A 22,151-nucleotide genomic window follows, 5' to 3' on the forward strand; every position below is an offset into this window, starting at 1 on the left:
CTTCTTGGACTACAGTCGGTAGGTACACACCACCGCTGACTGGGAGCTCCACACAAGCCTTGCTGTTTCAGCTGCTCTGGCCCAGTCATCTGGCCAGAGTCACTCGGGTCTTCGCTTCCTCTCTGGCATCCAACACATTAACTACAAGAATGGATTGTTCATTTGTTGCCTAATATACCTAGACCCTGACGTGCACCTTTGTAACGAGATAATTAATGTTTATCATTTAATTTGTGAGTGGTCATGATGTTTTGGCTCATCAGTCTATATTTTATTTTCCTGCTGTGTTTTTATCCAAAGCTTGAATGTCACATTTAGTTGGGTAAAGTAGCCTAATATTGGTAAAGATTGAAAGTAGCAGGAGTGTTAGTGGAAAAGGTCTCAAACATCTCAAGTTCCTTATAGCTTTGACAACTATAGGGAAGTTGACAAATACAGCATTGGCAGGGGAGCTTTTAAGTGTATCCAGCATCTATCAGAAGAGAAAATTTAGTTTGTTGGGCGATACTTTTCTCTAAAAATAAAGAAAATACAATAAAGATTAAAATAAAATGCTTAAGATTCAAAGTGAGAGATGTGAGCAACGGCAAAGCAAACCGGACGCTGAATCAAAAGAACTGAATAAAATTAAACCAAAAATGTGAATGGATAACATGGAACCAAGCAAACAGTAGATCCCCTTCCTCACATATATACATGAGTACAAGTAAAAGTGTGATTAGACTTAGAATAGTCAGGAAAGTATAAATCCATCAACGTTCTGCTTAAGTACATGGAACTGAATAAATGAAGCTGGTTACTGTTCACCTCTGGTTGTGGTACAGTAGCTGTTTAACAGGAATACAGAAACACTCTCGGGTTACAGAGCGTTAAAGCTGTGTTTGTTATACTGTATGTTTGTAGTGCCAACTGCTCCGGTTCGGATGTTTGCTGGAGAGACGTCTCTGTGCCCCGGCTGTGGGAAAGTGGTCTACTTTGGTGAGTGTTCTGTATTATCACGAGCTCCCATCTCTGTCAGTATGAGCTTCAGAGATGTCAGGAATTCTACTACCTACTTAGTGAAACTCCACTGAACAGCTGGAGGCAGGGGGGTATTTTCCCCAGAGGCACCATACATTTCAATATATTGTTGCTATTGGTATTTATTGTGATGCAGAGCTGTGATGTAATGTAATGTAATCTGCCACTGCCATGTTACAGTGATGTCGTATGTCTTTGGTACAGCTGAAAAGGTGACGTCATTGGGTCGTAACTGGCACAGGCCGTGTCTGCGCTGTGACAGATGCAAGAAAACTCTGGCCTCTGGTGGTCATGCTGAGGTACTACACAGATGCAAAATAAACAGTAGTCTGTTCTACATAAAACATTTATCTCCGTTTACCACTAGTGAGTAGCACAGAATGGCACAACATCAGTTTTGATACTTGAAATTTAATATTAAATATTTCTGTTCTTAACATTTTGTCTGTTTACAGTTCAGTATGTGAAAGCTGCCACAGCAAATGGCCTGTAAAATTACATTATTGGTCTTATTCATTTATTTATTTATGGTCATCGTTTAAATTTTCACAAATAATAATAAAATGCAGTAAACAGCTTGACCATCTCTCTGAATTTTATTTATATTTGTATTTGCTGCAGCATGAAGGACGGCCTTATTGTCATGTGCCTTGCTACGGATACCTTTTTGGACCAAAAGGTGTGAACATTGGCGAGGTGGGCTGTTACGTCTACGACAAGGACAACGCAGAGAATGAAATTCTAAGTGAATATTAACTGAGCTTAAGGGACCCATAAATGGAAATGGATTTTATTATTATTTTCAGCCATATCATACATGTGGAAGATGTATTTGTATGTATTTACACTATTAATGCAAATGTAAGCTATTAAGCTATGTAATGTTTTACAAAAAAAAGAGAAATAGTTTCACAAAGTAGTGAAAATGCCTGCATGCATCACCATCAATACAAGAATTTGCTCACCTCACAAACACCACCAAATATACCCTGAACACACTGAAATATCTACACAGTTCAATTCTTTTGCCATCACCATCACCTTCATAAATGTCTGTAAGTGTCACATTGTAAAATAGTTGTTTTCTTTATTAGATGCTGAACTGAGGATTGTAAATGTCATTTAATGTCATGTTTAGGCTAATAAAATTTTTAACTGCAAATATTTTATCTTATTTTGAAAGATTTGTTGTACACAAACATGCAATTAGTATCATTTGAGATGAAACGTAAACCTCAGCCTTTTCTCTCAGTAGGAATCGTCTTTGTCATAATGCGGTCCTGGTGAATCTTCCTTGTCCCTTCAGTGTCCTCTGTAGCATGTGGACACCTGTGTCAGGCCTCAGGCAGTTGACACTGACAGCGCAACGGAAAACATAATCACCTGGCACAGGTGCCCCCACTCATCATCTAACACGGGGGTTCTCAACCTTTTCCACCTCAAGGCCACCAGTTTATCACTAGAAAGCCTGAAGGCCCACAAGTAAACAAAACTCACCGTTTTTGCTTAAAAATGTCATTTTTGGGAAATTTTCAACACAGTGATTTGAGGGGATTGACTCTTCCAATATGTAATGTATATCAGTGAAGATGAAATATCAGCAGAATATTGATGTAAGTGGACACCTGAAAGGTCAGGTGTTTCTAGAGGCAAAGGGCAAAAAAATGGCGAAGCTGCCTTTGTGCACTGTGACTGAGGGGCTTGTGTTAATGTTGTTAACTGTCAAACATTTTATTATTAATTCTAGTCAATTAGTTTTCACTGATTTTTATGACAAAGTGCAATCACAGGCCCACTACAGAACATTACCCCCCTCCAGTCTAGGTCCAAGGACCACCAAGGGGTGGTCCTCGGCCCAGTGGTTGAGAAACCCTGATCTTCCAGAAGGGTCAGAGGAGCTGCACGTCCAAATATGGAGAGGAAATTGTCATATTGAAAAGCAGTCACTACAGTGAAATGTGAAACGCAATGCACAAGTGACATTATTTTTCCATAGTGATTTTAAAATAAAGAACAAAACATCTATTCTATTGCTTTGACGCCACTGAAAAACAATCCATGAAGATTTGCATTTTAAAAATTCATGCTAGAATTAAATACAATCTGCCTTAAAACGGAATGAAGGCATGGCTATATTGCTTCCTTGCACTGCTTCAATGTTAAATCAGTGTAATTGAACTTTTACTTTTCAATTTGACACATTTTCTGCACGTTACTGTCTAAATGCAATCTCATTTGTGCGCTGCATTTCACTGTTTTGGTTGCATTTTTATAAGTTTGAAGTACAAAAAAGAGGTCAAGCGATGTGAAAAGTTTTGCCACTGCACTATTTTCACATATTCCATGGCTCATATTGGCACATATTCCATGTCACCGATGGAATAGTAATGTGATGTGCGCATTGGTTTCCACTGTTTTCACTGTTATAATTACATTTCACTGAGGCAAATCTGCAAATCTTCATGCATTGTTTTTCAGAGGTTGGGTGACGTGCTAACAGTGGCACACATTCTGCAGGTCACTGTGGAAAAGTAATGGCATGTGTGCATTTCACATTTTGTCCACTGTAGTGATTGCTTTTGAGTTTGGCACAAACTGACCTCCATACTCCACTGAGCCAAGAAGGGGTTACAGCCCATATCATTCTGCCTGCAGGGCAGTAAAGGTGTTTACATTAATGCAAGATCCAGGCATGTGAACAGATTCGTTCTTAAAGGGCCTATCAAGTTTCTGTTTTTTTTTTCTAGTCCAGCCAAGAACACTACATACACTGACTGGCCACTCAATTAGAATTGACACTCATTGTCCACTGACCATATAGGGGCACTTTGTAGTTCTACAGTTACAGACTGTAGTCCATCTGTTTCTCTGCATACTTTGTTAGCCCACTTTTACCCTGTTCTTCAATGGTCAGGACCACCACAGAGCAGGTACTATTTGGGTGGTAGATCATTCTCAGCCCTGCAGTGACACTGGCAGTCCACGAGACGTAAAGTTAGAGACTGTAGCTCATCTGCTGCTGCACAGTTTGTGCTGGTCATCCTCTAGTCCTTCATCAGTGGTCACAGGATGCTGCCCACAGGACGCTGTTGGCTGGATATTTTTGGTTTTTTGTTTTTTCTGGCTATTCTCAGTCCAGCAGTGACACTGCAGGGTTTAAAAACTTACTGAATTTCATCATGAATGCTCCAATCCCAGAAAATCTTTTTTCACACTAAAAGCGTCTGTTTTGTTTGTTTGTTTTTTCTTCTTTTCATTTGCTGCTGGTTGGGTTATTCTAATGTATGTTATGCGTGGGACCAACCCCACTCTCCTCTGCTGGGAAAACACTGAAGACTCGAACTGCCAATTTTGTTTTTTTCAAATACACTGTGTTATTAGCTAATTTTCTTATACATACATACATACAAGGCACTTAAGCTGAATAATGCAGCTGCTCCAAACATCACCCCAATGAAAAAGACTGTCACAACTTAACTGATCCCCACCTTCCCACAAACCAGATCCCACTGGTGGGTTAGAGAGAGAGATGGCATCATATCTAAAGAGATATACCCAGTCCTGTACAATATAGCAAATAATAACCTTCATTCAACAGCTGGAAAACACTGCCAGTGAAAAATGGACAAATAGGACAGCAGGGTTACCTGAGAAGCCAGTGCTGTTATCAAATGCACAGCCGTTCCTGCGCTGGACCTCTGGAAGTCCTGTAGCGTTAGATGAGTTCCTCAGCAGATGCACCTGAGCTTCTGAGAACATGTGACTGGAATCAAAGGTTCCATCTTCATGTTGTGGAACATTGAATCTTTGCTCTTGACTCAGATTCTCAAAAACACCATCAACTTCCAGAGCGCTGAAGCTACAGTGGTGAGACCACAATGAAGACGTTCAGAAGAAAGTGGCTCACTAAAGTGGCCCATGAAACTGATGAACAGGAGGGCTTCTGTAAGGTTGATCTCTGAGAGAAAATCTTCAACTTTCATCTTCTGTAAACTGCCTTGTCAAATCAATCACCTCACCTGGACTGTGAAGGCTTAGTGTCCTGCTGCTTTCTTTCTGACCTCATTTACAGCGTGTTCTTTCGTTCATTACATTTACATTTATGGCATTTGCCAGGCGCTCTTATCCAGGGTGACTTACAATTTTGATCAATTTTTTTTTTTTTTACACAGGTAGGTGAAGGAAGTGTTAGGAGTCTTGCCCAAGGACTCTTATTGGTATAGTGTAGGGTGCTTACCCAGGCAGGGGATCGAACCCCAGTCTACAGCGCCGACTACACTATACCAACCACCACATTACTCTACTAATCTCATTGGAAATGTTTCACAGGAACGTAATTAAATAAATATGTTCTTCTTAGGTGGAATATTAACTCTGTGGCTCAAACTTCACAGCAGATTCGTAATTCAGTGTCTATTCACAGGGATATATCAGACCTTACTTGGAAAACTAGCATAGCGCTGCTGTTGGAACAAAACCTCGTATCGTAATTTTTCAGTTTTTGACATAATTTGAAAACGCCTGTTGCCCTTTACATTGTGTGAAAATTTTATTATGATTGGACCAAAAGAAATGGCCCGAAATGACTTGAAAAAAAGTCTGGTTCCATTGACTTACATTAAAAGTAAAGTATGTTTTTTCCTTCTCCTGTAAAGTTGCCATTTAGGAGATACAAGGTTTTGTTCAGATAGTGACCCAGAACAAACCAAGAATTCATGCAAGTCTAAGCTGTTGTTTTCCAGCAGGGCACTGGAGCCACTATATTAGAAGTGAAGACAAAAGGTGTAGAGTTAGGACGGACAAGGGGGAGGTGTCCCTGTGTCCCTGTTAACGTTTTTTGGAGGATCAATGATGAATTGTCCCCACAGTAACTCACTCTCAACACACACAGCCTTTGCTTTTTATGTATATGTACATAAATATGGGTCATTTTCCTTTTGGAGGGGAAACCATGTCACAAAGTTTGCAGGGCTTAAAAAGATGCTTAAAATAATAGGCACAGCTCCAAAGGTTGGTATGTACATTTACACAGTGACCTAAGATTAAATAACACGTTTCCCTCATGATTTCTCTGATTTTTCTTTTTTTATTCTGTTTCAAAGTCACTCTGCCTCTGTAAAACAGCTCATCACATCCAATTTTCAACATTTGAGAAAACATTTTTAATGATGACCTGATAATGATAATGGTAATATAAAACAATAAAAGGTTTAACTTCAGAATTTGTATGACAGATTCATATTTATTCATTTTATTAACATTATACTACATTTAAAAAATAAGTTTTTGTCACGGAGATTTTGGTCAATTTTGTTTTCAGGACTCTTGTATTACATTTTAATACAGTATTTTCAGCTGTGACTCCAGCGACTTTCTGGTTAAAACTGAGGATTGTTTTTTGGGACGTGTTGTTGGCATCAAATTCAAAATGGGCATATATTTTTCCAGGAACAATAAAATTTCCCAGTTTCAACATTACATTTGTTGTCTTTGTACTATTTTCAATGAAATATAGGGTTCAAATGATTTACGCAGCATTGAATTTTTTTTTATTTATATTTTGCACAGCGTCCCAACATTTTTGGAAATGGTGTTGTATCTACCTCAGACTCACTAACTGCCCATATGGAAATGTGTACAACAATACATATCATAGGTTTATTTCATAACTTGTCAACTTGTTACTGTACAACTGTACATTGGAAGTGCAATGTTAGTGAGTATTGTGCATATGTGTATATATTTAGAGTCGGTGTATATATATATAAGAAAAAAAAGAAATATAGATACACAGACTCTAAATATATATATATATATATAGATATATATATATATATATATATATATGTATATATATTTAAGCTCCCTGGTGGACTGCACCCTGTGATTGATTAGATTTTGATTTGATTTGAATCCATCAAGCATGACAGGTCCAAATCACTGTGTAAAAGTCCCATATCGATGTTGATCTTATTCTCTTAAAATCCTTTGAAATGAACTTAAAGTCCCCACAAACATAAACCGATTTTATTTTGCGTAAATCATATAAACAGATGTTTTTGTATATTAAAAAAGTCATGCATTGTTTTTACTTCATTCAAATGTGTACAGCAATTCCACATGAATGACAGTATGCATACATCATTATATTACACAAAAAGCACAATTGTGCTTTATATAGTGCATCTATTGCTGCCAATACCAGGACCAACGAGAAGACCAAATGTACTGAAAAACACACTGAAATGCTTACAGTTCAATCACAACCCTTATTTACCAAAACCTTGTAAAATAGGTGCAAATAATGAATTTGTAAATGCTTGTTCAATATATAGACTAGTAAATACACACCAATGACAGTTTACTTGTGTCTGTATTTACTGTTCATAATGTGAAAAATCTGAATGTTATACATTGTGAAAAAAGATATTAATTGCATGATACATCAAAAAGTAACATCAAAATTTTGGTTAGCTCAAAATACAGGCTTTCCAAAACGCCTTCTATCCTCACTACTGATCCCCACTTCCTACATGTGATGCTTAACGAGTCCTTTAACACCACAAACACTAGTAGCTTCTTGTTTCTCTTATGAATAGGTTTTACATTTTACCTGAGAAGGATGTTAAACATCTTCCACTTTTTTAGAACCTTCTGTCTTAATAGGAATCTCATTTCTCATGATTCATCACTGATGATCCACTCAGGATCTGACCCCATTCCGAGTCCTATGAGAGGTCATGATAGTTACCTGGTCAGCCGTTCACTCTGAAATGATGTCACTGAGCTTTTTCTTCGTCCCCTCAATGTCCTCTATAGTCTCAGGCAGACACCTGTTTCGGGTCTCAGGCAGCTGACTGGCAACCAAACTAGCAAACAGCGCAACGGAACACAGAATCACTTGGGACAGGTGACCCCACACATCGTCCAGCAGGAGGATCAGAGGAGCCACAGACACGCCCAGTCGAGCCAAGAAGGAGTTGTAGCCCATCCCGTTCTGCCTGTAAGGCAAAGGCAATAAGGCAGGGGTGTCAGACTGGGTTCCTTCCAGGCCGCAGCTCAGCGGAGATTATTGTTTACTCTCATCTGGTGCTCTGAATTCAACTCATGAAACTTGCCAATTAGCTGATTGGTTGAATAAGTTGTGTAGACTCTTTCTGCTGCCCCCTAGTGGCCATTCTGCTTGGCTGACTTGAGTATTTTTAATTAGGATAATCAAATAAAATATTTTTCAGGTTAACTCAGACGGTGTGATCTCTATGATCACGTTCACACCTGGTCATTGACATGTGACCTATATCTGGATTGTAGCAATATCTGGATTATTTTAACTAACTCGGCCTCTGAAGGCCACTAAATTAAACTCTGAGGAGAAACTCACATCATGAGGGAAGAGGGAAGGACTCTGTTTAGTGGTGGCACGAAGTCCAGTGGGGGGAGTCTTTCCCATAGGCAGAACAACAGAGGGAGGAGTCACAGTATTGGGAGGGATTTTGGTAGTTGAATGTAGATTGGATAGACGAATGCATTTAGACTTGTATAACGTCTGGCTAATGCTAACCATACACTGGAAGACTTTTTAAAGACTAAAATCTCACATCTAGAGACAAAGTCACAGTTTTTAGTCACGGACTATGATTTTGCAAAGACTGGGGATCCTGCAGGGTCACTATTTGCAAGACTGCAACTAGATGTTTAAAATTTTTTCCCATCATGCACCTGGTGGATATTTAAAAGCAGAGAAACCCTTTTCCTTCTTCTCTATAGTGCTACACATGGGAAGATACGTTGGCTGGGCATGTAAAGATCTGGGGCTCAGCTCAGTTCACTGTAGACATGTATACACTGGCAGATCATCACTCGATATTTTTTAATTAACCTGAAAAATGTGCAAATGTACTTTTTTATTTAATATTAAGATTTACAGAACAAAACATGCTGCGATTCAGCATTGCTGATTGCTGAAACATTGATGCTTCTTCAATAATGCCATTCTTAAAGTCGTCTACACATTTCCTTACATCACTGTTACGCTCAGTGAACCTGAAATATTAAAACAGTCAGTTTACATTTTTTAAGTTAATATGATTATTGTTTTAAAGTGGAGCAGATTTGCCTTTTTTACTGCCTTTTTCGGGGGCAGTCCTCGTGACCGGAAGGTCGCTGGTTTGATCCCCTGAGCCAACAGTATGTGACTGAAGTGCCCTTGAGCGAGACACTTAACCTCCATATAGGGCTGAACTATGCCCCAAATGTGGCACCTCCAGTTTCTGATTATTTCTGTGGTCCAGCCAAAAACAGTGTTTGTAGTGATTAGCTGGCGTTTGTTACTGACTAACTGGCTTACCTGACTAACCGTGTCACATGTACGGATGTTGTTCCAGTTCAAAGGTTCAAGGGTTTATGTAATTGGAAGCAGGTAGACCTTTTAACCATGTCTCAGCAGTATTGGACTGATGTTTCCTGACGACATATGCACTACGTAAACAGGGTTGGGCAAAATACGTCGGAAAAATACTACATGTATTCAGTGACATATTCAGTTACAACACATAAAAAGTGATGTATTTAGAACATATTTGAGATACACTTACAGTGCATCTTGGTGAGGCATTTTGGAAAATCTTTTATTTATTATTTTTTTACTTCACATTGGTCCTCACTGGTACTGGTTGATAGTTTTCATCATGTATTTATTCTAATAATTAGCAGAGCTCAGTAACACTGAGATTAATAACTGATCACATTGATTTATCAGTCTACTCAGGTTTTAGCAGAGCTCAGTAACACTGAGATTAATAACTGATCATATTGATTTATCAGTCTACTCAGACTTTAGCAGAGCTCAGTAACACTGAGATTAATAACTGATCACATTGATTTATCAGTCTACTCAGACTTTAGCAGAACTCAGTAACACTGAGATTAATAACTGATCACATTGATTTATCAGTCTACTCAGACTTTAGCAGAACTCAGTAACACTGAGATTAATAACTGATCACATTGCTTTATCAGTCTACTCAGGCTTTAGCAGAGCTCAGTAACACTGAGATTAATAACTGATCACATTGATTTATCAGTCTACTCAGACTTTAGCAGGGACTTCAGTGTTTGTAAAGAAGCTGTTAACTGAAGCTGTGAGGTCCTCAGTTAAGTTTATCTAACAAGCATGTTTGCTACATACCATGTGCTGATTTTAAAATAGTGAATAAACAGGCATTGATGTTTCTTTTGAAGACATTTTGTGGACACCTCTTCTAATTAGTGGGTTTAACTATTTCGGCCACATGCATTGCTTGCAGCTGCACAGAATGCATTGGGTTTCTATGGCAGAGCTGCCACACACAAGCCTAAGATCACCATGCGCAATGCCAAGCGTCGGCTAGAGTGGTGTAAAACACACTGCCATTGGATTCTGGAGCAGTGGAAACACATTCTCTAGTGATGAATCACGCTTCACCATCTGGGTGTGGTGGATGCAAACAGAATGCTACCTGCCCGAATGCATAGTGCAAACAGTAAAGTTTGGTGGAGGAGGGATAATAGTCTGGGGCTGTTGATCATGATTTTGGCCCTTTAGTTCAGTGAATGTTTTGTATGCTACAGCCAAAATGTACCATTTTTTGCAACCAGTTTGGGGAAATCCCTTTCCTGTTACAGCATGACCATGCCCCTGGGCACAAAATAAGCTCTATAAAGAAATGCGTTGGTTTGGTATGGACGTTGACGTTGACGTTGACATCAACTTCATCCAACACCTCCGCCCAACCTCACTAATAGAGGTGAATCCCTGGCTATAGTAGCAGCAAAGGGGGGCCAATTCCATATTATTGCCTATGGTTTTGGAATGTTCACCGAGCATATATGGTCTCCCCACTATTGACCACATACTCTTTTACCCTGAAGCTGGTTTCTTACCTGAGAACAGTTGGGTAGAGTTCGGAGCTGTACAATATTGTTGTCATAAAGGAGGCACCTGAGCAGCCTCGACCCAAGACAGCTATAACCGTCCGAACCACTGTCTGATCTGTGAGAAATACAGAGAGCACTGGTACCTTCCGAAAGATCTAACAACGATTATGTAACCATTTATTTCTTTGAAGTTTTAAGAAGGGCCTTTATCAGGACAAATCCATTTAAGTGAATAATTCATAATAACGCTACTAAAACGTTTTGATCACAAGAATTTTAACAGCTATTTAATGACTATGTTTGTGCAAAAGGTTATGCTACTGTCCATGTTTTTAAAAAAAGAAACTATCAATTATCGAGTAAAAGCTGAGCACCTCACCTTTGGGAATGAATGTGTTAATCACGAGACTAAAACCAGCCAGTAGCAGAGCTCCAACCACTGTGGTCCGTCTGCCGATCCTGTCGAGCAGGTAGTACACACCGAGTTTAGAGGGAATCTCGATGACTCCGTACACAAACTGAGTGAGGTACAGGTTCAGACCAAGACTTCCAATACTGAATCCAATTCCATAGGCAACAGTAGCAACACAAAACCTAACAATGGAAAAAGAACATGCAACATGTAAATCTAAAGCGACTGAAGCAGTGAGAACCTGTTTGGATAAATATGGAAAGTGACTGAAAAGGTTCCTTTATAAAGATCCTAAACTGTAGGGACAGGTTGACCACACACCAGGTAAGGCCAGTCTTTAGGGCCAGTCGTCTCATCTTAGGAGTTCTCACCAGATCCAAATATGAGTACTTCTTGTTTTCTCCGTCTGTGCCCACAATACTGGAGAGCACCTACAGTGAAAGAGAGACAGATGACGTGTTCAGCTTTACTGTTTACTAAGTTCAAATAGGCTGAAATACGAGAAGGTAAATTAAACAGAAGGAATCCTGCTGGGCTGCAGTGACTCTTAATGAGTTTCCAGGTGATTAAAGTTTGTTCATGGCCCCTTTCTCCTACCTCAGGTTTGATGCTGGAGACGAATTCCTCTCTGCGGTTCATGACAGCGCATTTCCGAAGGTAATAATGAGCTTCTTCCACCTTCCCATTAGCTATTAGCCACCTTGCAGATTCTGGAATCCACCTACAAGCGATATTAAAGTATATTTATTTTTTATTAATGAATTCTTAATTATGCTCTCTTATATAAACATTGATTTATAGTTACAGATACAAATGCCAGTTTGGAGGAGAGAACCTTTTAGTCAAGGTAGAATTGCAATTAGAACAGAAAGACTTCGTTGTTTTTTGCAAGTTCAGACAACACCATTAACAGATGGTTGTAGTAGTAGAAGAAATTGTAGGACTGTGGGAGTGGAGAGAACTCTGACAACTCGATAAAAGAATTTTAGGCATGGTCTTCCCTCTAAACTAAAAGATATGGTTCCGGAATGAGGAGAGATTCGGGTACTGTAGGAAGGGTCTCTGAAAACTTCTGGCCTAGAACACCAGCAAGCCTGGAAACAAGCCAGGACACTCAACAGAAACCATGGCAGAGAGAGCCTTACATCTTCATGCTCTTGATCTGTCCGCTGCCCTTGACACTGTGAACCACCAGATGCTCATTTTCAAACATGGGCATCAGCAGCACTGCTCTGGATTGGCTCTGATCCCATCTTCATGATTGATTCTACCAGGTATCCTGGAGCCTCACAAATGGAGTCCCCTCAGGTGTCAGTTATTGGTACACTTTTGTTCTTCAGTACACAAAATAACTACTATGCTGATGACACCAAGTTTTACTTGTTGTTTCTACTACTTCCAACATCTCATAGGAAATATCAGACTCTCCTTCTGTTTTCTCTTTGTGAGTGGAGACCCACCACTTGATATTAGATCTGCACAGCTTGTCTGATCCAGAAGAGTAGCCAGAACTGAAGGTCCTTAAGGCAAACCTCTGGAGGAAGGGAACTGAGAGGTGAAGGGGTACCTCTATGCTCAAATGCAAATATGGTTGATGGGTGAACATGGTTGAGGAGGCCCAGGCATGCAAAACCTTTATAACAGAAAAGAGAAGGTATATAACACAATATTTAGGAGAGAAGTAGAGACTATAAATAAAAAAGATAGGTGGAGAAATAAGGAGTTGCAGTGAGTTGGTGCCAAGCAACACAGCCACCACTTGAAACTGAATCTTATGTACCTGCAAATCATGCCTCTATACTTGACCACTTTATCACTACTCCTTAACCATCCAAGTGATCCAAGTGGTCCAAGATAAGAAGCTTCTGCAGATTCCCACTTCACAGCATCACAAGAATATGCAACTTCCTGACTGCAGAGGCTGCCTAACGTCTTGCTCAAGGTCTAGTCATCTTCAGACTTGGCTATTCCCAGTCCCTCCTTTCAGACCTTCCCTCATTTCTCCTCTGCAGAACATTCCAACCTCCCATAGTTTTCCCAGGTGACTCCTCTGCTGCGACCACTTCACTGGCTTCCTGTGGAAGCAAGGTTTAGATACAAAGCTGTGGTTCTCACCTCTCAGGCTTTAAAGGACTCAACTCCTCACTGCCTCTATAGTTTGGTAAAGGACTACCCAGAGGTCTTCAACTTCTGGTGATCTTGACATGTCCTTCCTTCAAATCTAGACAAGACTGTAAGGTGTCCTTGTCCCTCTACACAATGAACATTTCCTTCCACTGTAGTTTGAAAACTCAATTCTTTAGGTAATACCTAGGTTAACACCATTCTGTGTTATTTTCCTTCACCAGCCCCCTGCACTTAAACTCTGTGTTTTATTGTTTACTTACTTAAAAAAAGAGCAACTGCTCATAGTTCATTCATGATTTAGATCAAACTATGATATTGATATGATATTGCTTGTTTTCTCAATAAAAGCATCTGCTAAATGAATAAATGTAGGTGTAGTTTTCGTAGTAGATAAAGATCCCTCTGTTTGTCCACTCAAGCCCCAAAGGAAGGTCATCAATGATAATGGGATACAGCTTGCATAGAATCGAGGAGCCGTCGGACCCCAGGGACAAGAAAGTGAATTCAGCAGGACAGGTGTGTCACATCAGTGGAACAGCATCAGTAGGGAGCTACAGGTTCTCAGAGGTGGAGACAGATTCTTCATAAGATAAGGTAGAACTTGTCAGGTTTCTCAGGAGGAGGAAAACTGAAGTTCCTTAAGACAGATCTCATCTGGAGGAATGGAGTCGTGAAGAGGCGCCTCTACACAAATGCAAATAGTGTGGTTGAGGAGGCCGAGGGGAAAGGCATGCAAAAACTTCATAAAAGGAAATTAAAGTGTATGGGTATATAAAAGAGAATATTTAAGAAAGAAATAGAAAATGTAAATAAAAAGTAAGAGGGAGGAGGAGTATTCCCTTGAGCCAACGAGGTGGTGCCAATTAGCAGTACAATGTTAGCAATACAATGAATGGAAGTTAGCAAAACAGTAAAGATTCAGTGTGCAGTGTTTGGCCACTCACCACCAGGAGATGATGGAAACGGTGATTGGTAAAGTCACAGCCACAGTCAGCCATCTCCACTCTCTAATGCAGTAGGCAATCAGACAGAAGCACATGATAGCAAAGGTCCATGACATGCTGTCAATCACACCCACCAGCTTCCTGTGCTCAATGTCCACCCACTCCACATCTGGCAGGAGACATTTTTACATTTGTATACATTCATAAATTAAATTTCAATTTATATTATTTGAAAAACCGCTTGGGGTATTTCAGATGAGGTCCGTACTGAGTATAGTGGAGATGATGACGATGCCAGTGATGCTCAACCCAGTGAAGAACCTCAACACTGCAAACATGGTGAAGGAGGAAGAGAAGACGCTGACCAACGCAAAGCCCATCGCTGAGACGTACGACACCAGGAGCATCTTCTTACGACCAAATCTGAAACACATACAGACGTGAGACCAGCCCAGTAGCATTCCGTTTACTATAGCGCTGTTCGGATGGGTTAGTTTTACATGTGGAGGTGGAGTAATGTAATTATAAAAAGTGTTTCTCAGTTTTAATCATGTCCAAATGCGCCATGTCAGACATTTTTTATGGATTGCATCCTCCAGCACCAGTAAAGATTTCGGTGGATTCTACCTACTGTAAAACGAACACCAGGTTATACAGGGAGATTCCCTCGAAAGAGGCCCCGAATATTCTGTAATAACTCTTGCTAGGATGAAGCAATCTGAACGAAACAACATGCAATGTGCTCCTCAGTATATGGAGCTTCAAACAAGCCTGGATGCCCCTGCATCAGAGCGATGAGGTAGGCGCCGTTGTTCAGGCAAGGAACGTTGTTCAGGCAAGGAACACTCAGGAACATGGAGCGCCGTGTCAAAATGTGTCTGGCAGAAAACGGAGATCATTTCCAGCATCACATGTTTAAAATCTCTCAAACCATCCCTATGAAATATAACTGTAAATGCATCCACTTTTCCAAAACACATTCCACAACCAAAACCCCTCCATTACTAAAGCAAGGCTACCCCCTGCTTTTCTGCATATAGGCAAGGCTCTGCCCACTGGACTACCACCACTAAACAGAGGCATTGCTGCTCCCTCGGTTCCTTTCGTGAGTTCCTCCAGTTTAATTCTAGCCTTCAACGGCGCCAAGCTTGTTAAAATAAAGTGCCAGTTCAGTTAAACTTGGCCTCATCATTATTCACTGTCTCACTACAACATTTTGTAGCCTCGCACTACTTGCTCGCGCTGCCGTAGAGGTTCTGGAGGCCATGCAGAGGGCCATGTAAAGAGGCTCATGGGAGGTGCTTGCCCCATTAAAAAGGGACTGTTCATTGTTGTTTATGTTGTCGTTGCCCTAATTAAGTTTCGTATATGTGTTGTTTGTGGTACTGTGTCAGGGTGTGGGGTCAGTTAGTGGGGTTCAATGGCTACCATAGAGAGGAAGCCTATGGCTAATGATGACCTCCCCCGTGAGTTCCACATTATGCATCAATAAAAGAGCAATACTTGCAGCAGAATCATGACCTTTCCTGTGTCCTTTCGCACCAATGTCACAACCTCAATGTTGTGGTCCATAAACACAATGACTAATACAGGAGGGTACTTATTCTAAACAAGCTGTTTTCTTGTAAACATTGGTATATAAAGCCAGTATGAGGAAAATTTGACGCTTATGGTTAAAATTTTATCAGGTTACCATCAGACACAAACCACATGAAATGACCAACAGGGTGTAAACAGGGTCCAAGTGTGCAACAAACGACAGAAAAAAGTTTTTTGCAGAGATGTTGGCTGTAGGCTGTGATAATAATGCTAATGACACAATGCATTCCTTGAAGACAGCTAGGTAGGAACTTTATCCCACTTCCCTAAAATTCATTCTGTAAAATTCATTCTGTCCAAATAGTACTTAAGACCTCAAATTTACACGGATATTGAGAGGTTTTAGAACGTACCGTCATTATGTTTCATCCTAGAGCTACACTATGTAAGATTTAGGGATTGAGAGACCTCTCTGGTGGAAATGTGCAATTGCATGCAATGTGCAGAAGGACACTTGGTTATGTCGTTTGTCTTTGGACTGCAACAAGAGGATATATCTGATGTTTGTGAGGGCGTTGAGAGAGCATTCGAAGAGAACTCAGTCAAAACTCGGTGACGGACGTTTCTTCGGAGGATGTGAGTAAATTATCTGCAATTGTCATCATATCTTCTTTAGTGTATATTGATTTGAGCTGTACTGCTGTGTCTGATCCACTCAGACCAGCGCAACACACACTAACACACCACCACCACATCAGTGTTACTGCAGTGCTGAGAATGATCCACCACCCAAATAGTACCTGCTCTGTGAGGGTCCATGGGGGTCCTGACCACTGAAGAACAGGGTAAAAGGGGGCTAACAAAGTATGCAGAGAAACAGATGGACTACAGTCTGTAACTGTAGAACTACAAAGTGCACCTATATAGTAAGTGGAGCTGATAAAATGGACAATGAGCGTAGAAACAAGGAGGTGGTCATAATGTTATGCCTGATCGGTGTATTTTATAGTACATACGTAGCGCTTAGGCTGCCAAATGCAGCTGCTCCAAGCGTCACCCCAAGGAAGAAGATGGTCACCACAGCTTTATTCATCCCAGCCTTCTCACATACCAGATCCCACTGAGAGAGAGTTAGAGAGAGTGTTTGAGACAGAGAGATAATCAAGCCAGTTCTGTACAATTTTCCAAATGTAAAGCTGAAAATAAGGACTTCACAGAATGGTAGGGTTACCTGAGTGGCCAGAGAGCTGGTGAACGTGCTGTTATCATATATCCATCCATTCTGGCACGGGACCACAGGAGGTTCTGTGGGACTGGACGAGTTCCTCAGCAGGTCAAACTGAGGTTCTGAGAACATGAGGCAGGAGTCAAAGGTTCCATCTTCACGTCGTGGAATACTGACAGTCAATCTCTGCTCGTAAGTCAGATTCCCAAAAACACCGTCAGCATCCAGAGCGTCGAAGTCACAGTGGTGAGACGGAATGACGTTAATAAAGATATTCAGGATGAAGTGGCAAACAAGGCCAAAGCGTCCTATGAAATTGTTTATCAGCAAAGTCTTCTGGAAGGTTCCAAAACCATTGATCTCTGAGAGAATATCCTCAAACTTCATCTTTGCTTGCTTCTGTAAAATGTCTTGCCAGACCACCTCACCTGAACTGTGACGAATAAGGATCCCGCTGCTTTCCTCTCGTTGCTTGTATCTAATCTATTGCATGTTCCTTCATTGATAACACCACAAATCTTGGGAATATTTAACAGGGAGATGGTCAAATGTTATGGTCCACCTTGGTCACAAATTAACTTTGTGGTTCAAACCTCCCAGCAGGTTTGTGCAGTATTAGTTGTTTGGTTCCATGTGATTCCATGTCAAGCCAGAATGATTTGTCACTACCCTTTTCACATGATGAAACCACAATATCAGAAGGTGCAAAATAAATATCAACATTGACAAGCACAGTTTGAAGGGTTTTTTTCATGAAAATATGGTTTTAAATGCAAACAAAATGTGCACTTCGTACATTTTGTTTCGAAAATTCTTGTAGCTTTCAGTGTCTGCTAATTTCATAACTATGGCCCCAATTTAAGACTGAGATTTTAGAAAATTCCTCCACACAACATACAAAAATTAAGGATCTACAGACCTTTCAGAATCTTTGATGCTTACTTGTGAAGTCTCTACAACTCAGTTCACTAAATTTTCAGTGGCAAGGAGATACAGATGGTCTCAAATCTTTTGGAATTTGGTGGAGACCATGTTGGTGTTATGACATGTGAAACTATCAAAACTGAATGAATACTTTATAGTTCTAGAGTCTAATAGTCTAGTCCGATTGAGGCCATTCGGAATACAATTTCTATCCGATTGAACGAGGTGGGTAATCCTGTAATAATCCGTTAAATAGAAGAATAATAGCCAGGTAAACGCCTGTATCTGATTACATTTCCAAATGTTTTCTTTAAAAGACGGCAGTGGGACGGACGTCCAGCTTATGTGTCTCAGAACACGAGGTCTTCCTCTCGGCCTTCTTTAATAAGGACATGTGAAGGATGTTTTCCTGAGTCTGACATCATTTTAAAGTCATTAAAAACTCCAGCGTGCCAACTCATCTCACTCGGAATGGGCCTTATGTGATGTTTGCTGTCATGGTAACGTTTACACTAAGTGGTTCTCCACCCATGCGTGATATTTTGGATCGGATTACTTGTAGTGAGCATGTAAACGAAGATTTTCCATCAGGTTGTTGAATAGAGTGAGCATATAAACACCTCAGTCTGAATCTGTAATCGGAATGTATTCATTCAGATTGGCAAAAAACTTTGCATGTATGCACGGCCACTGTCTCAGAGCTGGCATGTAATACCCCACATACCAAGATATTTTAGGCCTTTGGATCCCAGGGGTGAACTATCATTTTAATTAAAAAATTCAAAGAACTCAGATTATCACTTAAGAGATTTGGAGAACATGACGATGCAAACCTTGTTTTCCTGGACCACCATTGGCTGCATGGCATTGCAATTCATGCAAGTGTCTACAGTACAAGATATACCCTGAAATTATGTGCAGGGTGGCCAATTGATATATTAGTCCACTTGCCTGCAGTGTCTGGTGGATTCAGATTTTTTTAGCACCCATTTTATGTCTGCACAGGCATGTTTCAACAATAGGTATCAGTCAGAGACACATCAGTCAATCAGTCAGTCAGTTAGTGGCTCAGCAAGCAACGGTAACACTCAAAGACTGGCCTGCTGGTTGGTCCAACCAAATAATCATTATGAATTCTTATTTAAATGTATATATACTGTATTTTTCTATTAAGAGGTAAGCCAGAAAAATAATCACATCACTTTCAAAATCAATTTTCAGTACCAAATGTTGCTAATAAGTAGGGATAATGTCCAGTGTGAAGTGTTTCGTGCATGTCTAGGAGAGTGAGAACAGGAGTGTCACTGAGATGTTCCTTCAACTTCTTGAAGGCTCACTGGGAGTCTGCAAACCACTTAAAGTGCTGGTCACTCTCTGTCAATGCATGTCAAGGGTGAACAATATTGGCAAAGCCTTTAATGAAGTGCCAGTGTATATGTGGCGAATCCCAAGAAGCTCTGGACCTGGCGCATGGTACTCGGAGTGGGCCACTCCACTTGATCACCTGAGTCTTGGCTGAGTCTGTTGCTATTCCCTAGGGCCCTACCCTGTGTCCCAAGAAGGCCACCTCCTGCTGCATTACTTTTTACATATTTTTGGGGGGGTTAAGGGAGAGTTTGGCCTGTCCGATGTGCTCCCCCAAGCCATGCACAGCTGCCTTGAAGCACCCCCTGGAGCACCTTCTTCATTAGCCTTTTGAAGGCGGTCAGGGTGTTAGAAAGGCCAAGCGCTGTCTTCAGAACTGCTTCAGTGCCAAAGGCACCTGCCAGTAACTGCTATGCAGGTCATGCAATCTGAACCAGGAAGAGCGGGACAGCCAATCCAATGCATCATTGTTGTGGGGCATTGGGAAAAGAATCTTTCTTGGTGATTCCTTGGACATTCAGTCAGCAATAATCCATGGATTACCGTGTGCTCCTATCTCTTTTTCTTGCCAACACTACTGCTGAGGCCCAAGGTCTGTTGGATGGGCAAATTACCCTACATCTAGCATCTCCTGCACCTTATCCTCCACGTCCCACCAATGCAACAGGGAAAGTCAGCTTATGGGGGCAGCATACCAGATGATGTGTGCCTCTCTAAGCTCTGGGCTAACTTTTCCCCAGCCTGTCGGGTTGGCTTGCCTTATCTGCCCAAACTCACCAGCAGGCTGCATGTCTATGGGAGTCATGTTGGCCTCTGCAACCCCATCCACCAGCAGCCTGGGGTCCACCAACCTTATCTTTTACGCTTGTGGGCCAAGCATCCTCACCAAACCATGTCCTCAAATAAGTATTCAAAAATGGACGGGGAGATCAGGCAAGACCTGTAGGGCTGGGCCCTCTAGCGCTGAGGCTAACTGCGCTGCCTTAGCCTGGTCCCTCCATCCTGCTGCTGTGGCAACCAATTCAAACTGCCACAGGTAAACTGCCCAATTACCATTATCTTCATTACTTACCTGAGACAGCTGCGTTACCACTTGGTTTTTTACTGTGCACTGATAACAAGCCAGATGGTTCCTCTCCTCTTTAGCCTTGAGGACGCACTGTCCATGATTTCCAAAAAGAGTTTCAAATCTGATTCAGACCACAGAAGACTTTTCCACTTCGTCTCAGTCCAGCTTAAATGAGCTCAGGCCCAGAGAAGGTGGCGGCGTTTCTGGATCCTCTATATAAGGGTTCTTTAGTAAGGAAAATGGTTCTATATAGAACCTTTGCATCATGAAAGGGTTCTTCAGACAGATGGAAAGTGTGCATGAATGTGCTATAGATGGTTCTATATAGAACCATTTTGAAAGGGGTTCTATAGAGCACCCAAAATGGTTCTTCTATTGTGAAAGCTTGACACCATAACAATAGAATATCCTTTGTTCATGGTTCTATATAGAACTATTTTCTTTACTAGAGAACCTATGAAGCACCATGTTTTTTAAGAGTGTAGGATAATAATGTGATATTACATTTAAGTATATTTTGGGTGGAGTTTTCCTTTGCTTTTGGTATCAGTTGTTATAATGTTGTTATAATATGATACACATCTATATGATGTCGTAATGATGATGTCATGTCTTTGCTACAGCTGAAAAGGTGATGTTACTGGGTCAAAACTCATTAATGACCTCTAGTGGCCACGCTAAGGTACTACATAGATACCCTAAGCATAACGAACAGTAAATAAAACAGTATTTCTGAACAGTGTAGTGTACCACGAATACTGACACCGATTGTGGCTTTTATGGCCGAATACAATTTCTTCACAGCCAAGTAAGCTGTTTGTCATTTAGCATGCATGGAATGATAATCAATATTTCAACCAGTGATGCATCAAGCACATGACAGGCCCATATTACAGTATAAAATATCATATCAGGTGTCAAGACCTCATTTACACCTGGTTGTTGTCATTGTGACTTGTAATTGTGGATTGCAACCTTATAAGATTTTAGCTACATGTATTTACACCTGCTAGTCGAATGTGTCTCCGGTTGGTCAGATTGAAAACCGACTTGCACACAGTATGCAAATCAGATCATATACAACAGCCTGTGCTGATCCTGTTCTGTTCAAAGTCACAATTTTGCATGGTGTTATTCCTGCCCTTTACACCAATGTTTACAGGACGTTAACAGGAAGACAGCTGTTTACAGTAATTAACCTTGTGTAGTCGTCATGACAGTCACAGAGTATATGTGTTAAAACGTAATATACTGTAGCGTGACAGTAAAAAAAGATGAGGTGAAGTAAAAATTATCCAAACTGGCACTTTGTTTTAACAAGCTGGGCCTCTGAATGCCACTAAATTAAACTCAAAGAAGAAACTAGTGTCCAATGTAGCTTGGAAAGTTTAAACTTATATATCATCTAAATTACAAGGCACACTGTCTGCTAATCTGCACAGATCTACATAAAATCTTTGTTGTTGAAAACCTATCCAGCTAAGCAGGATGAACTATGCCCCAAATGCATCACCTCCAGTTTCTGATTATTTCGGTGATCCAGCCAAGAACTCTGTGTTTGTAGTGATTAGGTAGGATTTGTTACACACTAACTGACTTGACCCTGCCACC

At 40.7% G+C, this 22,151-nt stretch overlaps 2 protein-coding genes across 2 annotated transcripts in view; one reads left to right on the forward strand and one right to left on the reverse strand.

The window, feature by feature from the left end:
• The window catches only part of crip3 (cysteine-rich protein 3), a 40,717-nt gene extending 38,528 nt beyond the window's left edge, over positions 1-2,189 (forward strand). The window contains exons 5-7 of the mRNA XM_036593965.1: positions 904-978; positions 1,225-1,319; positions 1,642-2,189. Coding sequence (XP_036449858.1) covers positions 904-978; positions 1,225-1,319; positions 1,642-1,776 — 305 coding nt within the window. The 3' untranslated portion in view covers positions 1,777-2,189. The remainder of the gene's footprint in view (positions 1-903; positions 979-1,224; positions 1,320-1,641) is intronic.
• Positions 2,190-7,380: 5,191 nt separating this feature from the next.
• LOC118824053 (solute carrier family 22 member 7-like) lies at positions 7,381-17,703 on the reverse strand. Its single transcript, XM_036593964.1, has 9 exons — positions 17,189-17,703; positions 16,974-17,077; positions 14,687-14,841; positions 14,419-14,587; positions 11,945-12,068; positions 11,669-11,778; positions 11,315-11,529; positions 10,942-11,050; positions 7,381-8,021 (listed from the first exon to the last, which is right to left on the reverse strand). Exons 1-9 carry the CDS (start codon positions 17,567-17,569, stop codon positions 7,784-7,786), a joined length of 1,605 nt encoding a protein of 534 aa, XP_036449857.1. The 5' UTR covers positions 17,570-17,703; the 3' UTR covers positions 7,381-7,783.
• Between the last annotated feature and the right edge of the window lie 4,448 nt (positions 17,704-22,151).

Source organism: Colossoma macropomum, unplaced genomic scaffold, assembly GCF_904425465.1.
Source record: "Colossoma macropomum unplaced genomic scaffold, Colossoma_macropomum, whole genome shotgun sequence".
NCBI classification, from domain to species: Eukaryota; Metazoa; Chordata; class Actinopteri; order Characiformes; family Serrasalmidae; genus Colossoma; species Colossoma macropomum.